Raw genomic sequence first — 17,608 nt, 5'->3', positions numbered from 1 at the left:
AAAAATGTTGACGCTAATCCTGCAAAACCCATTGAGGCCTATTGTAAACATCCCCCTAATGGGAGAACGCCCCCTTTGCACAAACTATGCCTGGCGCAGGCATAATGTAGCGCCAAGAGCTACAAAGTGGTGCAAAGCATGCATTTAGCCTCTTTGTAAATTTGTGCCATCGATTTTGGACTTGTTGGGCCACATTAGCATTAAAAAAAATGACGCCAATGTGGCGCAAGGAGGAAGTAGGGGCTCTTAAATCTGCCCCTTAGCGATTTGTGAGTTCTCAGGGATGTGCCAAAGTACAACTGGACACAGATTTTACTATGTGAGAAAAGTATCTTAGTGGATGCCTGAGTTATAAACCTAGCGCATGAAACAAAGATTTAGCCTAAAACCATCAAACAAGATTTGTCACCATAAACTCCTTTTACTAAGAATGAGACTAGCTCACTTCGTATCAAGCCAGATTTGAAAATTAAAACAAAAACAGTACCAGTTGAAAAGAGTCTTCTCTTCTTTCATAGGAAATAATGGACAGACTTACAGGCAGTGGGATTTGGCCCTAAACAAGGCCTGAATGAGCCTTCAGTTGAGTTATAATTTGCAAGAACACATGGTAATTAGACCTGTGCTTTTTGGAGTTCTGGCAGCAGTGGTAAATGGGGGGAAGGACGGCACTGTACACAATTGGTTAGCATCTGGTTCTCGAGGGACAGCCTCTTGGGTATTAAATATATGGCGGAAGATGCTTCTTTAGGATATCAATGTAGAGTCATTTGCAGGTACCAGCTAAATAAATTAGATACATGCAGGACTACATCACCTGGAGGGCAACAAGGAAGAACATCTAGAGGGCAAAAAGCAAGGGCTTTGTTGCTTACAATCAGAAATGTTGTGAACAAAGTCAAGAGAAACGGAGAAATTCAGTTAATATTGTTGAATTAAGTTCGAAGTTCATGATATTGGTGAAAATAAAGTAATGATGAAGAATTCAAATTATGAATGAAATTACAAAGTTCATGCTTGGGATGTTCTTTTTTTAAAGTAGGGCATTGCTTCTTTTTAGGGAAACATTATATTGCTTAGGAGACACATCAAAACACACTGAATTATTTTTTAAAAGATAGCATCATTCTCGAAATAGACTTTTAAATACCAGACTGTCTGGCTTGTGATTATACATTTAGAAGATTTGCAACAACTAACAAATCTTCTAGGCGTGCTCCAGAGAAATATTTTATTTATGTAAGATACTTGGCACATGCGATTTTTCTCTAAAATTATATCAGTAGAGTATCAATTCTGTGGAGATACCAAAGAGCAGGTTTAGGGAAATAAAAACAAAATAAATGTATTGAACGCTTCTTTTTTTTACATGGACTATGTTAGAGCATAAATAACCTTATTTTCCTACATCTTTTGTGAAAATGATGTAGAGCAGAACACTGCCTCCATTTTCCTTCTGATGGGGGCTCATACTACTTCACTGTGGAGTAGTAGCACTCTGCAAGACCATGAGTTTACTGGTGTTCTTGCACTGTGGGTTACCTGGTGTGGGAACACCTGGCTCGGTTTTATGGGACGTGGATTCACACCAGGCAAAACCTCTGATGAATGGGGCAGGGGATGAGGTTTAAGGCCCAGAAAGGCCCTCACCGCCCCCCACGGCGGGAGCACACAATGCTACCCCTTGTTGCTCAGGGGCCTGCCCTTACCAAAGACAGGCTCCTGAGGTGGATATATCTATGCTACATAGGGAGGCTACATATGGAGTCAGTATGGCCGGTGTGCATAGTTAACTAAAGATAAAAATGGGCAATAATTCTTGCAAAAACTATGGGTTGAAATACATATTACCTAAGAGACTTCATCTGAGTGACCATCTGAAATGTTGTGATGTTTTTTATCTAAAGATCCCCATTTTCAAAGTCTTCTAACTAGTAACTATGACCTCTCATAATTTTCCCTCATTCCAAGATCTTTCCGTTCTGCTTCTGCAAGTTGTGCAATGAACGTAGCTAGGGCAACTCGTGCAACTGCTACACACAAACCGGCCCCAGCAAGTCGTTTTGTCCTCGATCTAAACCGAACTAACTCTCGCAGGAGAGGTAGCCTCATGGTTGGCATAAGTGTAAGGAGAACAGCAATTACGTGTGATTCCCTTAGCCAAATAGTGACGGTTTACGCAAGATCACACGAGTGTGATAAAAATAATGAGCTGGCATAGAAAAAACCAGCGGTGATCGGCAGTAGGAGTGCATCAGCGCATGAGCTCGTTTTCTTAGGGTCAAAGGGGAAATGAGAAAGGGTTGCTATGGCAACTGCATCTAAACACATACCAAGTCGCCAGCATGCAACCGTTTAGGCTTTGAAAAGTAGATCTCGAAATATTTCTTCATCCAAGGTACATTTTCATCTTTTTCTCTGCTTAACCTAGCAGCGAAAAAAGTGTTCAAATCAAACTCTTTCTTATATATTGCAAATTTCTATTTCTTTTTCCAATGATCTCTGATTCGACGCTGGATGGTATTGAAACAGGCTGTTCATAGCCATTGCAATGCGTTGTTAACTTGCACTGTTGGTGGCATCATGTAGAGAAATCAATGGTAGATTTAATGCAGGTTTGCAAATTGGAATGGAAGTTACCGCAGATGGCACATTTTATATTCACATCTTAATAATGTCCCTCCATTTCCGTTTATCAAATGGACGCAGGCATTTTCATGGAACACTTCTTTATTGGGAACAAGGTAATACTTTTCCTTGAAAAAAATATCTTGTCAAACATTGCTCTGAATAATATTAAGGGGTGTTTTCTTGTAAGTGGTGTGAAGAATTCGCAGGAGGAAAACCGAGTAGGTGCTCTTGTGCTAAAGTTAACTGGCAGGATGGGAAGCGGGGGGCGTGTTATGCCTTTACCATGAAGTTGTCAAAATGACTAGACAAGGGAGAAGTGGGCGATGATGAAAAAAACACATACGACAAAAGTAACAAGTGGAGAGGTGAAGGCGCAGGCCAGAAGATGGAATTAGAGCAATATTCCCTCTCGTTCTTTCTTCCATGTGAAATGATGTCAGTGCCTTAGCTGGTTCTCCAACAAATCTCATTTATCATGCATGCTAGACTATTCATCTCAAAAGAAGGAAATCAAGATTACAGTTCCCAGAAGAAGGCATTAGATGGTCAAAAGGAACAGGATGGAAACATGTTGTCATGAGGAAAATGCACAAACATGATAAATGCATCTCACTAACACCAGAAGCCTCACCTACCAGGGTAGAGATAGCAGAAGGCATCAATTGGGGATGGAAGGTCGAAACCACCAACCAGGTAGGAAGTCACAGGGAAGGCAGCGTGGCCAAAATCCTACCCACCTATCAGGTATGATAGAAAGCGTGGATCTAGGACTTAAGCTGTGAGTCCTCACAGACGGGAGGGGTCTGCTGAGATCATTCATTTTTGCAAGATTCGGTCTAGTGCAGTGGTTCCCAAACTACTGACTTCTGTGTACCACCAATTTATCATTAATGGAACCCAGGGACTCCCACTGAATCATTATTGAAATCCGTGGAGCCCCCACCCCACTGAGTCATTACTGAAAACTGGGGACTCAGGGCCAGATGTAGCACGCCGTTTGCATGGCGCAAACTGCGAAAAACGCAGTTTGCGCCATGCAAACGGCCTCACGTGATGCACATTCGCAAATTGCGAGTCGGTACCGACTCGCAATTTGGGAATGCGACTCGCAAATAGGAAGGGGTGTTCCCTTCCAATTTGCGACTCGCATCGCAATTCAGAGTTGCTTTGTGACCGCGAATGTGGTCGCAAACCAACTCGCAGTTACCACCAGTGTCACACTGGTGGTAACACATTCGCAAAAGGGATGGGGTCCCCATGGGACCCCTTCCCCTTTGTGAATGTCGACATAAATATTTTTTCAGAGCAGGCAGTGGTGCTATGGACCACTGCCCACTCTGAAAAAAACGAAACCAAATGGTTTCGGATTTTTTTTCATTTTGCAACTCGTTTTCCTTTAAGGAAAACGGGCTGCAAAATGAAAAAAAAAAAACTGCTTTATTTAAAAAGCAGTCACAGACATGAAGGTCTGCTGACTACAGCAGGCCACCATCCCTGTGAGTGCAGGGACTCGCTATGGGGTCGCAAACTGCGACCCACCTCATGAATATTGATGAGGTGGGTCTTTGCGACCCCATAGCGAGTCGCAGAAGGTGTCTGAGACACCATTCTGCATCCGTTTTTGCGACTTGCAAATTGCGAGTCGCTCAGACTCCCAATTTGCAAGTCACAAAAAAGGATTTTGCTACATCTGGCCCTTAATCTGTTAAGATTATTTAATTTTCTAAGCAGTTGCGGACCACCTGAGGAGGCTTCGCAGATGACAAGGGGTCCCCGGACCACAGGTTGAGAACCACTTTTCCAGAGTACGGGAGGTCACGCCGAGGTGAAAAACAAAAGGTGGCTCTGGAGGTGTTTCAGCTGTTTTCCACGGTCACTGTCTGTACTCACTTTATTACGGTAAGACATGCTGCAGCTAGTTCTGTATTTTTCTCAGACTGCCTTTATTGCATGAAGGCAGCTCCTGCATCACAAGCGCTTGAGGAAAAGAGGGTGCTCTTTGTGTTCATAATGAAGTAGCACTTCCTAATGAAATGCGGGAGTCTCTTCACTGCACGAGAGAACGGAAATTATCCGGCCCACTGTTATGCAGATCAAAGGCTATCTGGTGCATTTAATGGGCCTCTTTCATGCTAGGAAGGAAGGGGCTGATGTTAGATTGACTGTATCACTGTTTATATGGCTATGGCGGTTTTATCAATGTAGAACAGCTCACTTCTGTTCTCAAAATTGTTTAAGTAAGGAAATTGAGTTGGGATAATTAAATTAAAGTGTGTTATTGCTGGAGTGAGTTGAATGGATATTACTTTAACAAGAAGCCTGGAGCCACAATCCTTTATTCCTAGTGCTTTTTGGATTATCCCCCGCACCCCAGTCTAGACTTTTTTGTTGCTAATTAGCTTTTAATGTTTGCATTTCGTAGTGCAATATTACAAGCCTTTATTATAACACGTAGACACTCCACAAAAAAGCAAATCTTGGCTGCCGTTTCAGACAGAAGAAAAGGGTTCATTTGACTAGAATTGGAAACTGGATATATGTGTTTATGTATCTCTTAAATCCAGAAGACGACAGCTTTTATGAGGGTCCCGCTTACAGTTAGGAGAAGAGACGTGCATGATGTGTCTCAGATCACACAGCTTACATTTTCAAAACCTGGGTTCAAATTCAGGATGAAAAAGGCAAAGTCCATGAGACTGCCTATATTACATCACAGATCAACCCAGAAACGTGAAGTTCCTTCAGATGCATATAGTGGTGTGAGGATTTTTGAATCTTCAAGTACAAAGGAAGGTTTGGTTATCAATTGTCTCTGCTTATCGTTAAAGAAATGCACATACAATTGATGTTTCAGTGGAGAATGCCATGATTCTTCCATGGCGTACAGGAGGGAGTGTGTGCGGGAAAAAGTGGCTGCCTCCAATTGCTTGAGTGACAAAAGGCATTAACAATACCTTAATTAACAAGCATTGACAAAGCCACTAGACTTGGTCTTGGCCAAGCTGATTCTATTGTGACTTTTAAATTTTGAATACAATGTGTGCCACAAAACGAAACAAGAATTTGTAATGCAATGGGTCTCACATTTCCTAGAGTTAGAGCTATTAGCGTTCTAAATTCCTAACTGGACTTTTCTTGTCACTTAAATTGAAAATAAAAATTAAAACATTAGTTGACAAAAGCGAGCCGATTCAAAGCACCATGGCCGCCATGAGCAAAAGCGCGAAGGAGAGACACAAAAAGAAAAAGAAGTTTGCTCGCAGTCAAAAGTATCATGAATCGTGCAATTATCCATGTAATAGGGGCAGTCTCCAAGGCAGTACAAAACCGCCCGAGGAGGGACAGACATAAAGCATTTACCAATGATAGCAAAGGATTTTTGAAGGGTAAGCCCACAAACGAGTGAAAGTGATGGGCATGCAGTGGGCGTGTTTAAAAGCCCACTATACTTACAACAGGTCAAAGTGCTTACGCACTCGACTTAAAAAGAAAAAAAAAAAAGAAAACATGCAGCCACTCAAAAGTGATGGCTGTGTGCTTACAACAAAAAATCGAAATAAATAAATAACTAAAGGAAATAACTTTAATAAACTGATATGACGGCTACCTAGCAGGCAGGTGAACTTAGAGCAGATGTACAAACCCTCAGACAACAATATGATTCTTATTTTCACTCAGAAAAGTTACTTTTGCCTTTGAATTACTGCAACTTAAAGACACAGAGGGCTTATTTACAAGCCCCGTGGCACAGGATAGCACAGCAAATAACCTTGCTGCACTGTCCTGCGCCACAGGAAAAGGGCAGAAATGCACCATATCTGCAGGATATGGCACATTTCTGTCCTCTCTCCCTGCCCTAGTGCACAATGGGCTGCCTAGAACCAATGCAGGAACCCTTGCACCACCGTGCAAGGAAGCCTGGATCACAGACAGGATTGTTTGTGTGTAAGAAGGGATGCCTTCCTAATCAAAAACAATCCATGGACCCTTTTTCCTCTTTCAATCAGTGCTGCAGAATGCAGCACAGATAGAAAGAGGAAAAAACGAGGAGAAATACAGATATTTCTCCTCATTTCTCCTCCCTTGGGGAGATGTAAGATTTTGATGCATTCCCAGGATTACAGATCCCTGTCAATCTGGGAATGTGTCAAAACCATGGATGTTGTGTGGGAACCCCACCACAACGCCTCTGGTATGCCTACCTGATGCAGTATAAGGCAACGCAGCAGAAGTCGCTATGTTGCCTTACACCAAATCTACAAGGCCATGAAAAGCCATGCAAAGTGTCTTTAAGTGGCCTTGTAGATATGTGCCTGCCCTATGCACCGCAGGTGCGTCATAAAAAGTGGCACACCGGTGGCACACAGGGCTTGTAAATAAGCTCCACAGTTTGACAGATTGACTAAACTAAAATAAAAAAGGGATAACAAATAGAAAGGGAAGAACTTTGGCATAGTAAAGTATGAATAAATCAGCCCTAGCACCGAGGAGCACTTTTTTTTATGCAGATGTATGCAAGTGTTCAAGCAAAATGACCTCACTCACAGTCCAAGTGAGACAATGGCTAAAGTGGGCTGACCCATTTAAGCACAGTGGAAAGTTCCACTTAAAAGATTCGCTTTGAAGTATTTCTGGCATAACTTATTTGTACAACAAATTAATGTAAGATAATACTTCCTATAATAATTATTTGAAGAAATATGTTGCATTTTCTTACAATACTCCAGTGTTGATGTAACTCACCCAAAGTATGGGCTGGGATTTTCTAAATTCTGATTTGTGTCAAACACACCTATACTCTGATATAACTTTCCTAAATCATCAAATAAATATACATTCAATATACCTGAATAAGCAATTATTTAGTATAATGTCTTTTTTGAGGAAATGATGAAATGTCAGTTTCATTTATAGTTAATGGAAGCAGTTAGATATATGCAAATTTTCTGTTATGTACACAAAACAATGCATGTCAGCAACATGTAGGGCCTGGTTCATATCTTGACGGGGAGGGAAATCCATTGGCTACGGAGTTCCCTCCCCACCAAGATTATGGCCCGCAAGCCTGATTTATGTTTAGGGAATCAATGGCAACAGATAGCCCCAATTGGCTGATGAAGAATTTACTGGAAGGCCTAAGGAATTCTAGGGAAACAATATCCTCAAGAGCATCCCTGGCTTGGTAAGCATCCATCCAGAGAATCTCCCAGGATTTAGAAAGCATAAAATGAACCCTATTATCCCATTTAGTAATCAGAATGTTCTATAGTTTGTGACAGTCCTTTTCCCACAGTTTTGTCATGGGTTTCATATAAGGCCTATGGTTTAATTGTATTTACAACAATGCTTACATAACTGGTTAAAGTTTAGTCAGGAAGTTATACAGCAAATCTCTATGTGTGGGTGTCTTTGGGCGTAAGCTGTTTCATGTTATTGTACCATATCCTTTCATTTAACATAGAACGGCCTCTGCTGGATCTTATACATTTTGAATCAATTATACCTTTAAGAAATGATTTTGGATAGACAGAAAGAAGCGGTAAATATCTGAGGGCTCTTGTGGCATATGTATTACTATTCCTCACTTACAAGTTATTCAACAAAATTCAATTTACTGAGTGTCACTGACCTATTCAGACATTTCATGTATCTCACTATAGTTACTATTGTTATTTTAAACATACATAAACATATATATGTATTTCTCCATAATTCTCTTATAATGCAGAAAATGTCTAGAAAATAATTGTGTCATATATATACATATGGTATATATATATATCTTTATGTGGGTATTCTCTGTTACCAAATATATGATAATCGTATACCACTACTTAGTTAACGTAGTTAGGATAATTTCACTAAAGTATTCTAACACAAACTATTTCAAAACTGCAATGCATGTGTAACAGGCAGAATTATTCATGTGTGTGCCGATGTGGCTACTTCTGCGCTGGGCCATATTCTTTATAGAAAAGCTCAGTATGTGCTGATGCTGCAGTTTAATTTTTTCTTTTAACTCGTTTAATAGTAAGGAATGAAAAGGGACTGTGGATTTGTGTAACCAACACAAAGCAGAAATGCCAGACTGAAGTCTTCCGGCTCAGGAAGTTGGGAGTCAATTTCCAGTGGTAAAAATTAAAGTAGTTTATGCGTTTTTCCATAAAAGGGGATAGTACTATGCCTTTGGCAATCAACTGATGGTGACGGCACTGGAGAAAAGTCTCCTTTATTGGGAGAAAGATTTGTTTTGATAATGATTAAGACAGAAACTCTCTTTCTGGCACAACCCTAACTGGGGCGTATGAGAAAGCCTTTGTCCTGCTGACAGCTCTAGCCATTTTGTTTCAAACTAAATGCATAACATGTGTCTTTGGCACTTGGAGAGTTGAGTCAGTGAGAACAGACCCAGGCTAGCAGTAGGAGGCAGAGGAAACTTTGCTGGGGCATATTGTAGCATGACATCACTCCTCTTTCACACTCTGAGCATCTGGACTGCAGACCTTTGTGCTCCAGCTACCTACAGAGCCCTGCTTGATTTTGTTTAGCTCACAGTGGAGTTCCATGTTTCCAATTAGTCACCACTGATTCAGCTGTTGAGACTAAAGGTAACAATAGCCAGTTTTTAAGTCAATAACCCACTGTAGTTTTTAGCCATACACGGAGGTGCAGACTTATCAAGGCTGCGCAGTTGCAAAGTCTCAAAGATGGATGCAAATTGCTAAAACCTCTTGATAAACTATTTACTTTCCAGTGCAAATCTTGTTTTGCATTGGAAAGCTGCCAAAATATGCAAATAGCTCTTTATGCTTTGCTTTGTCTGAAGAGGTAGTTCCATGTGTGGTACCATAGCATTCTAATACACTCCCCTATGGCTCTGATGCACAGCTCGGTCTACCGACAATGGCAGACAGGGCTTTGTGCCAAAGAATTACGCCTCCTCGTGGCAGGTGTTAAAAAAGAGAAATGTTTTTATTTCTTCTAACGTTTCCAATGGTGCACGTGTGCTGTACTGAACCACAGACATCCAGTGTGGGAAAAGATTTAAAGTTGGTCTAAGCCTAAAGGTTTTTAGTGGAAAGGTACCTTTTGCATTTTGTAATGGAAGGACACCCTTCCAGTATGAAACCCAGGCTAGCCAAAGCACCCACACTCTTGCACTATGGTGCAATGCTGTGGGGTGTTGCCTGGCAGCCTCAAAGAGCACCAGCACCTCTGGGGGAGAGAAACAGCACAATATCTCTGCACTTATGGCATTGTCCTGCTCTCCGCTTCTCGAGTAAGTTTGCCCAGCAAACTTGGTTTCTGCATTACATGACATATTTGTAAATCTGCCCTAAAGTGTTAACATCGCAATATTCAGCACTTCATAATGGAGACTGACATAAACCTGTTGAATATTTACTCATTGTCGAATATTTGCATGCCGTGCTATGCACAAGTCTAAAGGTATAACTTTTGGAATTCATAAAATCTCTCAGTAGTATGGCTAGAATGATGCACCAGTGGTAGCTTTGCGGGTGTACTGCTGAGATGTGTGTGGTAGCTGCTATTTCCCCAGTGTGAGTTGTATTCAGGTGACATCTCTGCACTGTGGAGAGAGCCTGCTGTGCAAATGCATGCCTTTTCTTGCTTTTGTTGACAGGGAAGTATTTTCTCCAACAAAACACCCCTTATGTTGCACCACCATAAAGTCTGGGGGTGTTCAGTTTCCCTTCCCACCCTAGAAAAAGAGTAAATGCTGACCATTGCTGGGGTGGAAATGGGTAGGAAAAGAGTTTGTGAATGTCAATAAATTAACAAGTTCGTGGGCATTTACGATATTTTAATGCTAAACGTGCTATGAGCCTATCATCTCCCGTTTCTTTCAGGGGGTTTCTCCTGTGTGAATGTACACAGCTGTTGTGCACAATTAGAAGGTAGTAAAAGTGTTTACACCTGCTAGGTTTCAGTTTCGTGGCTAGCTGGCAGGCAACAATAGATGTATTTTGGCTTTTAAACATAGGTTTACAGCCGTAAATGGTTTTGTAAGCTGGTTCAATCATTTTGCAAACTACTACTGAACGGAAAAGTTGTGCATTTACTAATCACCTAAAAACATGGACCACGCCAAACAAATCATGTCTAGAAAAATATATTTAATGCAAATATTCGTTCTTCGTCCACTGCCTTTAACCATCTGAGGTGTGAAACATTTCTATCATAGTTCCATATTATCTGCACTCACCCAGGCTACACTGAGGTAAGTTCTTAAATATGTATTTCATTGATAACTGTACTCACCCATGGACATTGTTGAGTAAATCACACTTCAATCACGAGCAAGAGACAGCTGCTCACAGAAGCAACAAAGGGACTGAGGTCCCATGTGTTCAGACATCTTCGAGGCATGTACAAGCATCCACACAGGGTGCAGAATGTCAACACGTGAAGAAAGATGTCCCCTCCTTAGACACTCTCACGGAGACATTGTAACTGAAGCAACCAGGAATGAAACTCAGACACACACTCACCTTGGAAACAGTAGGCATCGTACTTGGTCTGAGGGTCAGGGAAGTAGGTCTGGTTCTTGTAGAGGTACTTGGTGCGTACCCCCAGCATCCCACCTCCACACTGAGGCCTAGCCACCGAGATGGGGTACCGCACGCTGCCGTCAGAGAGCCAGCCATAGTCGCAGCGGTCGAAACCTCTCCTCCAGGCAGCATGAAGGTCGCCCACAGACGCCAGGACGGAATGTTTGCTCTCACAGGCCGCTTTCGCTTCCTCGAACGTCAGCTTCTTTGGAGAACTAATGTGAAACACCTCACCTGTGTGAAGGGAGATAAAGTCACACCATCAGTTACGTCTGCAAGTCTGGGGAGCCGGACTGAGAACATGTATCCTACTAAATGCAACAAATAAATTGTGACTTGTAAAGCGCACAGAGTCCAGGTCATTAAAGGTTACCCCATGGGAAGGTGTGACTCACTCCTGAAAATGCAGACGTAAATCCAGAAAGAGTGAGAAGTGATTACTGATGGCAAACTCCTCGACCATCGAGATATGGGCAGACACTGGTGTTTCCACTCGAGCTGGTAGTTGGAGCATTGCAGTAACACCGCCCCCGCTGCGTCTCCCGCAGACACGTTGCACTAGTTGAAACTTAGCAGGACATGTCAGTGGATAAGTGCCTGGACTATCAGAACCACGATTGGTAGTAATGATAGTAGGAGTAGCAGCACTGGTAGTATTATGGCGCAGTATTATTAGTAGTAATAGAAGTATAATAGCAGATGTGGTAGTAGCAGTAAGTATGTAGGTAGTGATGGTAGTAGGAGTATTAGCAGCACTAGCAGTAACATTATGGGTCAGTTACAGTATAAGTAGTAGTAGTAACCGTACTATTAGAAGTATAGGAGAAGATGCAGTAGCAGTAACAATGTTGCACAAATGATAGTAATGGTAACAGCAGTTGTAGTATTATGAGGTAGTAGTAGTATTAGTAGTAGCAGTAGAGGCAGAGGCAGAAATATAGGAGCAGATGTCGCAGTAGAAGTATGCAGGTAGTAATGATAGTAGTAGCAGCAGTGGTAATATTATGGGGCAGTAGTTGTAGCAGTAGTAGTAACAGTAGCAGTAAAAGTATAGGTGCAGATGCAGTATTAGCAGTAATAGTGTTTGTAGTAATGATACTAATAGTAACAGCAGTGGTAGTATTATGGGGCCGCAGTATTAGTAGTAGTAACAGTAGCAGTAAAAGTATAGACGCAGATACAGTATAAGCAGTAAGAGTGTTGGTAGTAATGACAGTAGTAGTAGCAGCAGTGGTAGTATCATGGGGCAGTAGTAGCAGTAACAGTAGTAGGTGTATAGGAGCAGATGTAGTAGTAGCAGGAAGTTTGTCGTAGCAATGAAAGTAGTAGTAGCAGCACTAGTAGTAATATTATGGGGCAGTTTTTAAATTACCAGCAGTAATAGCAGAAGTATAGGAGACGATGCAGTACTAGTAATACCACTGTTTGTAGTAATGATAGTAGTAGGACCAGCAGTGGTAGTATTATGGGGCAGCAGTAGTATTAGCGGTAGTATTAGCAACAGTAGTAGAAGTTTTGGGAGCAGATGGAATAGTAGCTGTAAAGGTGCTGATAATAATGATGGTAGGATTAGGAGATGCAGCACTATAGGGTCAGATTTAGTAGGAGTAACAGTGCCAGCAGTAATAATGGCAAAAGCAGTGGTAGCAGTGAAAGGAGTCACAGTCGCTCGATCGACGCTACACGATTTCTGATTGTAACGACGGGCAACAACAGTTTATATATTTACGTACTACAGACTCCATGCACCCACATTAAATTAACTTTTGCAGATTGTAAAATCAAATGCTTCCGCTTACAAAACAAGGAGAGGATTCAGCAGACACAGGCAACAATTGAAGTGAAAGTGACGCATACACCGGTCCTACACCAAGGAACCAGCGCAAATGGGCACAACCCCCTCCACCGCCCCTCTTCCTCCCCCCCACCCCCCCGAAACATATGTAAGTCGTTTAGCTATTTGACTTAAGGATATCTAGATTGTTAATTCTGAAAGTCAGTCAAGCTGATGCTAAGGAGAAGTTTTGATTTAACTTTGCATTCATAAGTAGTGTGGGCAGATTGCCTACGGTGTTGAGTCGAGCTGCAGTGAGATCAAAGAAATGGATATAAAAAGAGTTCCATACTTGGCCACATGATGGCAGTGTTGATGCGTTAGAACAACACTATGATTTTGGAACCAATGTTTTGTTGCTCTTTAGCGAGACAATCTCTGACTTTAAAACTTGAAGGTGATGATAAAGGAAAATCTCTGCATCATGGATTGTCCATGAATTGCGGTGGTGTAGGGCTCAATTCTGATTAAGCCTGGGTGGGATTCTCAACACACCAGCTTAGTCTCGCGTAATTTCAGCAATTTGGCGTTGCGGTTTTACTCGAAATTACGCTATTGGTGCACGTTGGTAGTTATGCACCATTCGCGGCAGCTAAGACGAGGTGTGAGTAATGCTGAACAAAGGAGGTAATACAATGACCAGCGGCAGTAGCCAGGTACCTTCACTCTCGTAGGGCTGTAAACCAATATGGACCACGAGACAGGTATGACTCAGCTCAGCCGAGCAGCTAAGAGCGAAATATATTGGGATGTCTTCAAGGACATGCAGACCAATAAATATGTGACGTTTTTGAAGGGACGGGAGGACGTGTGACCTGGGTAACACAATGATGAGTATTTCCTGGCAATGCAGGGAGATAAGGTTTATTTTAACAAATTATTACATTCTCTCAGCATAAGCGAATATTTTAGATAGGCATGGTGAGAGTCCTTACTTGTCAATGTGAATGCTAAATTAACCTTTCAACATACAAAACTTTACGGCCCAGGAGAGGACTATGGTGGTCATTCTGACCCTGGCGGTCTTTGACCACCAGGGCGGAGGACCGCGGGAGCACCGCCGACAGGCCGGCGGTGCTCCAATGGGGATTCCGACCGCGGCGGTAAAGCCGCGGTCGGACCAGCACCACTGGCGGGGTCCCGCCAGTGTACCGCCGCCCCATTGAATCCTCCGCGGCGGCGCAGCTTGCTGCACCGCCGCGGGGATTCCGACCCCCCCTACCGCCATCCAGATCCCGGCGGTCCGGTCGCGGGGCCCCTGGGGGCCCCTGCAGTGCCCATGCCACTGGCATGGGCATTGCAGGGGCCCCCGTAAGAGGGCCCCTACATGTATTTCACTGTCTGCTGCGCAGACAGTGAAATACGCGACGGGTGCAACTGCACCCGTCGCACAGCTTCCACTCTGCCGGCTCGATTCCGAGCCGGCTTCATCGTGGAAGCCTCTTTCCCGCTGGGCTGGCGGGCGGTCTGAAGGCGACCGCCCGCCAGCCCAGCGGGAAAGTCAGAATTACCGCCGCGGTCTTTCGACCGCGGAACGGTAATCTGACGGCGGGACTTTGGCGGGCGGCCTCCGCCGCCCGCCAAGGTCAGAATGAGGGCCTATGTCTCTCTTCCCTTGTTTCCTTGAGGAACAGGGCGCACATCAATAGTTTGTATGTTTCTTGTCTGAAATAACTCGGCCACTTGGTGAGGCATACTGCAGGGAATCCCAGATGTGTAAAAGAATGCGGAGGACGAGATTCACAACTTGTCAAAAGGGGCAAGAAATGAACTGAAAATGGTGTCAATATGCCAGGCATCGCCTGACAAGATCATGCACAAACCAAGCGAGTGTGGAGTCGTGAATCACAGTTGCAATCAGAACTATGGTGAATGAGCAGGCAGTGTATAGGAGGACATACAGGGTGAAATGGCACTACTCCTGTAAGACAGTGATAGCTAATCGGAGTCCCAAGGTACAAATGTAAGGAGCCAAGACTTATTAGCTGATTTATTAACAAACAGTGATTTAAGGAATTTTGATTTATCAGTATCACAGAGGTACCAGGTACTGCAAGTCTCAGCTTTGAAGACTGTTATACAAACAAACTTTAAACTGAAGATAGAAAACTAGAAGAGTGAATGACTAACAATCAGTCACACTGATACTTAGGTTTTCAGTATCCTTTTCGCAGAATTAGCACGGGCTGCCTTCGTTCAAGTTATTGAAACTCCCATCATATATGTGCTTTAGGCTCATATTCAGTATCACTTCGCTAACCTTGTATGATTGATCTCTCTTCTATTTGGTGAGCAGCACCAATACCGTTTTTAGCAACCATCCTTAAGTCCTCTAAGGAAATTCCTTCAGATGTGAAGTTGTTTTGGTAGCACAAGGGATTAGAAAGCTTCTAAAGAGGCTACATTTGACAAATTTGCTAACTGAACCACAGTCGGATAAAGTGATTTGCCTGTGAACACACAATGATGTGAAGTGGGATCCTGGGATTAGATTCAAATCTCCTAAATCAACAGTCAACAGATTAGCCAGCAGACTGTATCCCGTTCTTTAAATCAGAGGAAATGGAGACAACCCGGAAGTAAACCATTATCCACTTAACCATCTCAAGAGGAACTGAGTACTAATAGCTTTATCACTCCCTCCTTCACAGAGCTCCGCAAACATAACAGAGACCTCAAGAGACTCTAATCACTCATTCAACAGGAAATATTCAGATGCTGCACAAGCTGTCGGTCAATCACTCTTCACTTCTGTATGTTGGAACCTATTATTTTTTACCACGTTAAACATAGAAACACAAACGAATGAAAACAACCGAATAACAGAATGGAAAGAGAGAAGAAAAAAGAAGAAAACTTTAAAGTAAAAAAACAAAAAGTCATGGTTCAGAACCAACCAGGGTGCCTGCGGGTTCTCGCCTGGGCTTTCTCTGCTGTCTGAAAGGGGTTTACCCAGTCTGTGTCTATGGTAAATTGCCTTGATGCACAAGGGCTAAAGCCCTCTTTAGCAGAATGATGACCTCGTCACTGAACCTGTAGTTTATGTTTATTTTCACTAGTGGCTAGCTCATCACACTTAAACTGCTCTCCTCGTTGGGAAGAGTATTAATGTGCCTGTCTCCATGGCAGAGCCAGGTCGCCACAGTGGTTTCACCAAGCCCTAGGCACGTCAGTGTATACATTGATCGCTTGTGATCCAAAGAGGGTTCTCATTCCATGAGTATACTCTCCACAGTCTCATCTCCCCTGCACCTTTCCTCTGTTCACGGCGCAGGTGCCACAAAGTTACCCTTGTGTTAATAAATATTTATGAGCTCAGGCCTCATTGAATGAAAACTCAAGGCATCTGATGATGGGTGTGGGACAATGTCTATGTTGTGTTCTGGACTCTGTAATAAACATGCCTACAAATGAGTCACTAAACAGTACTAAGAACTGCCTTGTTGTGCACACATCTCCGCCTGTTCTAGTTCTGCTTCATAGTTCAGGTTTGTACATGTGTCACCTCCATGTTATTTGCAGAAGAAAATATCAATAGCAACAGGCAATTCATTTATACCAGCATCTTTTGGAATACTGTTTTATTTCCATTACGTGCTCGTATAAATGTGTGTGTATGTTTAATCATTTACTTGTGTTCGTGAGAATCTGTATTTGTGCGCTTACATCTGTGTGTATGTGTTTCTGTGTGTTTGTGTCTCTTTATGCATGTTTGTTTCTTTGTGTGTGAGTGTTCATGTGTCAGTGTGTGTATCTATATGTGTGTTGGTGTGCCTGGCCACACACAAAAGAGGATCACAATATAAAACAAACTCCATTAAATCTACCGAAAGGCCTGGTGACAAGGCATCCAATTAAAATGGCAGACCGTGTTCTTGGGCTTCCTTGAATAAACATTAACCCTTTCTCTGCGTCAGATGGCCTGGAGCTGTCCGATGCTGCAGTGGCAATGTGTGTCAGATGACTCCCGGCTGTCCACACACATGGCACTGGAAATCCCTCTGGTACTGGCACCCGAGAAATTTCCTTTCTGATAAAACAGCATTGGGAGCTGTGTAATAGCTTCCCAAGGCCCCAAGGCTGTATTGGGCTTTCAGTGAAATTACAAACAGCGTGCATGGCGCGCTGACATCATTTCACTGAAAACAAACTTGAAATGAGCACATCAGCTCATATCACTTTCACTGCCTTGGTGCTCAGGGGGCTGTCTCAGCTCCCCGAGCACCAAGGCAGATGGGAGAGGTACCATTGGAAAGAGAAGAATCTCCATTTCCAATAGTACCCCTCCCTAGTAGATCACTGCTTGGGGTTGACTATAGGAGGGCGATCCCCAAGCAAGGATCCATCTGCTAGACACCAGGAACGGGGGAGCAATCCCTTGGGCTTTGCACATATTTAGTATTCCTATACCCCTGGGGGCCAGATGGGGGCAATAGCCCTGAATCTGCCCCTCTGGGGAGGTAGAAATCTACTAGAAACCAGGGATTGATTTTATACATCTAGGGTTGGGGGCTTCCCTGAATGGGCATTGTGATGCCTCCACCTCTCCCAGAAATCAGCACAGTCTTTC

General features: G+C 43.1%; 1 protein-coding gene across 1 annotated transcript in view; it reads right to left on the bottom strand.

Moving 5' to 3' along the window:
• LOC138285162 (versican core protein-like) overlaps window positions 1–17,608 on the bottom strand; it is a 151,430-nt gene that overhangs the window by 64,027 nt on the left and 69,795 nt on the right. Inside the window, exon 6 of the mRNA XM_069224767.1 lies at window positions 11,145–11,438. Within this exon, the coding sequence (XP_069080868.1) occupies window positions 11,145–11,438 (294 nt within the window). The remainder of the gene's footprint in view (window positions 1–11,144; window positions 11,439–17,608) is intronic.

Source organism: Pleurodeles waltl, chromosome 1_1, assembly GCF_031143425.1.
Source record: "Pleurodeles waltl isolate 20211129_DDA chromosome 1_1, aPleWal1.hap1.20221129, whole genome shotgun sequence".
Taxonomy (NCBI): Eukaryota; Metazoa; Chordata; class Amphibia; order Caudata; family Salamandridae; genus Pleurodeles; species Pleurodeles waltl.
This window is presented reverse-complemented; position numbering and strand designations above follow the sequence as displayed.